Source organism: Haplochromis burtoni, unplaced genomic scaffold, assembly GCF_018398535.1.
Source record: "Haplochromis burtoni strain Fernald_Lab_line unplaced genomic scaffold, NCSU_Asbu1 Contig_251, whole genome shotgun sequence".
Classification (NCBI taxonomy): Eukaryota; Metazoa; Chordata; class Actinopteri; order Cichliformes; family Cichlidae; genus Haplochromis; species Haplochromis burtoni.
In genome coordinates, this window is record NW_024582612.1 from 137432 (window position 1) to 143671 (window position 6240).

The 6240-nt window shown below is 40.9% G+C and overlaps 1 protein-coding gene across 1 annotated transcript in view; it reads right to left on the reverse strand.

The window, feature by feature from the left end:
- Nucleotides 1-3874: 3874 nt before the first annotated feature.
- The window catches only part of LOC121815615 (cytochrome c oxidase subunit 8A, mitochondrial-like), a 3716-nt gene continuing 1350 nt past the window's right edge, over nt 3875-6240 (reverse strand). Inside the window, exon 2 of the mRNA XM_042227262.1 lies at nt 3875-4229. Within this exon, the coding sequence (XP_042083196.1) occupies nt 4134-4229 (96 nt within the window). The 3' untranslated portion in view covers nt 3875-4133. The remainder of the gene's footprint in view (nt 4230-6240) is intronic.

The window sequence follows — 6240 nt, forward strand, 5'->3', positions numbered from 1 at the left end:
AATTTCACTCGCATGTGCTGTGCCAGTGTGCCTGCACATGTGATGTGACAATAAAAGTGATTTGATTTGATTTGATTTGAATGTGGAAACTACTACACTCAACAGAAACAATGAGAAGAAAAGACAACTTGTGGTTCCAGTAATTGATTTCACATTTAAATGGTAGCATCCAGCGCTGACATCAAGCAGAGTGAATGGCTGAGCACATTGGCTTCCGCAAAACGTGAGACCAAATTTAGATTTACATAAATGGGGTACAGTAAAGTTAGTTTGTGTACATGGAGATTCTGTCCACAACCACGTACAGTACAGTCATAGGTTTGGACACACACAGGTGTGTTGCATTTTGCTGTTGTTTTATGCTTTTGGCTTATCTAGCAATGTCTGTCAGTACTCAGAACACAATTAATCCACTTTGTGCTGAAGAGTTAAATGGTGCATCAAGTGCCCTCTTTTATGTGAGTGCATACAGAGCACACACTAATTAATGAAGAATCTCTCATTTTGAAGGGAGTTTCATTTTAATGGAGAGAAATTATATCAACTAAAAATCACACACTCACAAAAAACAAGTTATAAACTGATTCATATGTCATTGAGTGAATTAAGTGTTTTAATCACAAAACATAACTTGGCGCAGACAGGTTGTTAGCGAGAACAGTGGTAAGATGTTTGTGATCTTGTTGTTGATCACACCAGGTTTGCACAGATCTCAGGAGGCATTTTGGCGAACTCCTCCTCCTCCACAGCTTTAAGGTTAAAGACGACATGAAACGCTACACGTGTAAAGCCTCTCTTCTACACACAGTCCTCATTTATAAAGTGCTTTACAAACCCCAACATTACAACTAACAGTTGGATTTTCCTGTTTGAGTCCAACTAGCCAAACAACTAACAGCCACTCAGGAGGTCAAGCTGGCCATCTCCTGATCAGAAGGTTGGCGGTTCGATCCCTGGCTCCCCCAGTCTGTGTACCAAAGATCTTTGGGCAAGATGCTAACCCCAAGTTGCTCTCCGATGTATCCATCAAACTGTGAATGTGTGTGAATGTTAGATAGTAAGCACTTAAAGCTGAAGAAAGTGACTGTGGCATGTTGTGTAAAATACTTTTAGTGCTCTGGGAGAATACAAAAGCCACGTGGACAAGAAACAGGGTAACTATGTGCGAATGCTGTTTGTTGATTACAGTTCAGCTTTAACACAATAGTGCCCTGCAGACTGTTCACAAAGCTGAGGGATCTGGGACTTAACAGCCGTCTGTGTGCATGGGTGTTGGACTTCCTCACTGGCAGAACTCAGGTGGTGAGGGTGGGCAGGTGCTTCTCCAACAGCATCACCATCAACACAGGAGCACCTCAGGGATGTGTCCTCTCGCCACTGCTCTACTCCCTCTACACTTCAGACTGTGTGGCCACCCATGGCTCCAACACCATTGTGAAGTTTGCTGACGACACAGTGGTGTTGGGTGCCATCTCCAACAACGATGAGGCGGCCTACATGGATGAAGTGAAGAATCTGGCATCGTGGTGCCAGGACAACCACCTCCAGCTGAACGTCGCAAGACCAAGGAGCTGGTGGTGGACTTCAGAAGGGGTCAGCACAGAGACTACAAGCCCATTATCATCAATGGAGCTCCAGTGGAGAGGGTGCAGTCCTTCAAGTATCTTGGTGTCCACATCTCCTCAGACCTGACATGGGCTGCCCACATTCAGGTCCAGACCAAAAAGGCTAGGCAGCGCCTGTATCACCTACGACAACTGAGGAAGTTCAGGGTCTCTCCAAAGATCCTCAGGATTTTCTATACAGGCGCTGTGGAGAGCATCCTCACACAGAACATGACATCGTGGTTTGGGAACAGCTGTGTGAAGGACCAAAAAGCTCTCCAGAGAGTGATCCGTACAGCAGAACGCTGCTGCAGGATTGCTCTCCCCCCGCTTCAGGACACCTACACCAGGAGATGCCGGACTAGAGCAGCGCAGATACTGAAGGACCCGTCCCATCCTGGCAACAAACTGTTCCAACTTCTGCAATCTGGTAGAAGGTTCCGCATCTTCCGGGCAAGGACAGAGAGACTCAAGAGGAGCTTCTATCCCCAAGCCATCCGTGCCCTAAACACACACACCCGCCCTCTCACATCATCTATAATTGACTGAGACAGGACTCTTCCAGACACTAAACCAAGGCACAATGTACATTTCAATTCCTTTAATTTTAAATATGTTTATATTGTCTATCCTGTAAAATAGTCAGATGTCTATTCATATTAATGTACAGAATTCACCTGCTTGCTGCTACTACTGCACATTCACCCAGTGTATATACTATATGTGTATATATATATATATAATGTTCTTCCTCTACACCCCCCCCAATTTTTGCACATGTCGAGGAGCGTGTCAGGCTACATTTCACTGTGTGTTATACTTGTATAACTATGCATGTGACAAATAATAAAGAACCTAGACCTAGAAGAACCTAGAAGTGCTACATGTACCATTTAAACAGACAGTGGGCAGTATATCCTTGTTTTCTTAACATGAAACTCACCGTTGCAGTCAGGTGCACCACGAATGTGATCCCCTTAAACTGATTTTAGTCTTGTTTAGTTATCGATCCTATCACTAGTTTGCCAACATAAATCTATTACCACAACCAACCACATGATGTGACACGCTGTACTGACAGAAGATGGTGCTGAACATGTTTTTAAAAATCTAAGCTTGACATAGTGTCATTTCTAGCAGGGCTCGGTGTATATTAGCCTTTATGTGTTTCAGAGACTGGCTTGACCGCTCCATTACCTTAAAGTGCTTCTCCTTTGTTGCCTTGGCACTATAATTTGATTCATCGTCATGCTGGAAGATCCATCTTCAGTCTTCTGGCTGAGGAAAGGAGGTTTCCATCCAAGACTTCACAGTACATGGCCAACAGACCGAGCAGCAGGTATTTTCTTGCCTCAACGTCCACCTCGGTTGGAGCTTTCGTGTCGCATATTAATTACATCGTTGGACACACAGAGGCGTGTGGAATGGAAGAAATTGATTCTGTGGAGTGGTGTGCTTCATAATAATTAGTCGCGATCAGGAACATCTGTAACTGATTATGGTCTGTGTGCCCATCACTGCGAGCCAGAACTCTGACGGGGTTGTTGGGGAATTAAATAGTCATTTCATTTGATGATACACAAATCAGTGGATACGTTTTGAGTTTTTTCCTGGATTTTTGGTTGACATTTTCTTTCCACTAAATCACAACTATAAAAATTATCAACTGTTCATTTCTTTTTAAGTAAGCAAGCCTACAAATTCAGCAGGAGATCAAATAAAGTTTTTCCCCAACTATATATCCCATCTGACTGATAACCATGTTACAGAACAAACTTCTTGAAGACTTCTAAAGTGGCAAATGTGTTTTTCCTGGTAAAACATGTTCGTGCTAAAGTGAAACTTGGACTAACCACTGATCAGTTCTGCAACTCAAATAACCTGAGGAAACATCTGTTGACTTCTCTTTAGATGCCACTAAAACATAAAAGATTCCAGTCTAATAAAACCTGTAATCATGAAGTATCATACAGCATGATAGAATTGATCAGTGTAAGGAGTTTTTATACAAGTATTTGGGATAAATTAAGGTTAGCTAAAAGTTCTTTCACAAACCTGTCATTGCTCATGTTTAAGGTGTAGTAAAACTGAAGCACTCTTCATACCTTTTTTCTTTTTAGATTTCGTGACGGGATTTCTTTTTACCCCCAGAGTAGGTGGGAAACATCCCACTCACAAAAATATACACTAGTCTTATATATATTTTCCTTTTTTTTTTAAGTTAATGTAAAACCTTCATCAAAAACAAACAAATACACAGAAACAGTAACTGTCATTTATAATTTAATTCTGTAACATACTTCTTGTGAGGAATGCCAACAGATATCCATGAACTCAATGCATCAGAGACAATCTTGGGGGAAGTTGCTCTGTGTTTAGGATGTGGAGTGGAACTGTCAGAGAGGTAGAAGAGTTAAACGGTAAAACTTGTTCCATAAGCGTCTCTGCAGTTAGAATAAATGTGATGGTCCCAAGCTGTCACTGGACACAGACACTGAACATGCCAAGTAAACTCTTAAAATGGCCATGCTACTCTTTCTTCTTGTAGTCCTCCAGATGAGCCAGGATCCACCCCGATGGTCCCAGGATGGTCAGGGAGAATATACCCAGTCCAACAGCAGTTTCCTGGACATCAGAATGTGAAAGAGAGGGCACATTGTCAGCTGTGAACCCGCACTATCACAAGAGCTTTTTTTTTCTTTTCTTTTTTAAGGGGGGGGGGGGGGCCCACTGCAACAATTCATTGAGTAACTCAAATAATTCAACTATAAAAAAAACAAAAAAACCTCAAATTCATTGATGCTTCACACACAGCCCTGTAGCATGCCAATGTCTCAATTTTGTATACATCTCATTTTATTTGACTTTGACTGTTTATATATTTTTGCATTTAGGAAAATATTTTCTTTATTAAAAAAAAAAAAAGAAGTAATTTCACTGCAGCACATACACTCAAAAAGTTGTTTTTCTGACAAATGTAGTATGCAGTTAAATGTTTCAACACTGCAATTTCTATAATGGAAACCAATGAGCAGTTCATTCTGGAAGACCTGTTTCTTTTCTAATTTCAATTTTCTTTTTCTTTGCTCACGTCACAAGTAAAAAGTATTTCCTATCCCATTACTCAATTAATCCATGGAATAACCAATAGATTACTCAAACACTAAAGTAATCGATAGCTGCAGTCAGAGTCGAGAAGGACTAGGGCCTTATGGAGTTGTAGAGCATCTCACAAAAGTGAGTACACTCCTCACATTTTTGTAGATATTTGATTAAATCTTATCATGGGACACCACTGAAGATATGAGCTTTGATAGAATGTAAAGTAATCAGTGTACAGCTTGTATAACAGTGTAAATTTGATGTCCCTCAAAATTACTCATCACACAGCCATTAATGTCTTAATTGGTGGCAACAAAAGTGAGTATACCCCTAAGGGAGAATGTCCAAATTGCCCCTATTTAGCCATGTTCCCTCCCCTTTGTCATGTGACTCATTGGCGTTACAAGTTCTGAGGTGTGATTGGGGAGCAGGTTTGTTAAATTTGGTGTTATCATTCTCATACTGGTCGCTAGAAATTCAAGATGGCATCTCATAGCACTCATAGCATAGCGTGTATCCTCCAGATTCATTTTATATTATGCTAACATAGCTGTGTTGCTAGCGATCACATAGCACATCATTATATACCAGTTAGCCAAACTTCAGTAACCCTACAAACATCACTGCTGTTTAGTTTTCTGTCTTCATTTATGTTGGAAGTGATAGCAGAGCTGTACGTTTGAATTTTATCAAATCTCTCAGTCAGAACATGCTATATCATGTTTAGGTGGAAACTAGCGAGCTAACTTCCTGCTAACTTCTAACGCCGTTACATTTCATAAATTCTGTTTTCATGGATGCCTGGATGTTAAACTCAATTGTTACACCTGGTAAAGCAGCAACGCTGATCGTTTTATTACAGATGAAAAAATTTAGACAGTTTTTAACTCTCAGTGACGCCGCAGTGTTCGTTTGACTTTGGGACCTGAAGTGGAGATTGGATCCAGAAACAGCTAATAACGTCAGACTTAAAGATCGGATTGAAACCAGACACTAGGGCTGCAACGATTCATTGCCATAATCAATGTCGTTGACTGTAAGAAATTTTCATCGATGTGTTTTACTCTAAAACGGGGGTGAACAACTACAGTCCTCGAGGGCCGGCATCCTGCAGGTAAATTCATACATGCAGTTGTACCTAAAATAATGATACCAAACAAGGAAAAGTCAACAGTTTTTTTAAAAGTGAAAAATAAAAGGTAAAATCAAAAGTAGTCAAAACCCTTGACCCCAGAGGCTTTATGCTAATTCAGCTCAGAAGCTCTGACATACAGATGAACAGAGGAAGATGTTTGAAAACTTTAGTTTGTGAAACATTGCAAAAAACCACTGAAAGTCTTTGTTTCATCTCCTCCTATATCAGTGCTTATGTGGCGATATTGTCTGGGTAGCAACACCTGGATGATCTGATATCCTCGTGTCGGTGTTGTTCCCACATCATCATAATAAATGTTGTTCCAGGTTCAACATTGCAAGTGACCAATCACATTGTTGTGACGTCCCCCTTTGAGAGATGGTAGGTCTTAAAGGGTTG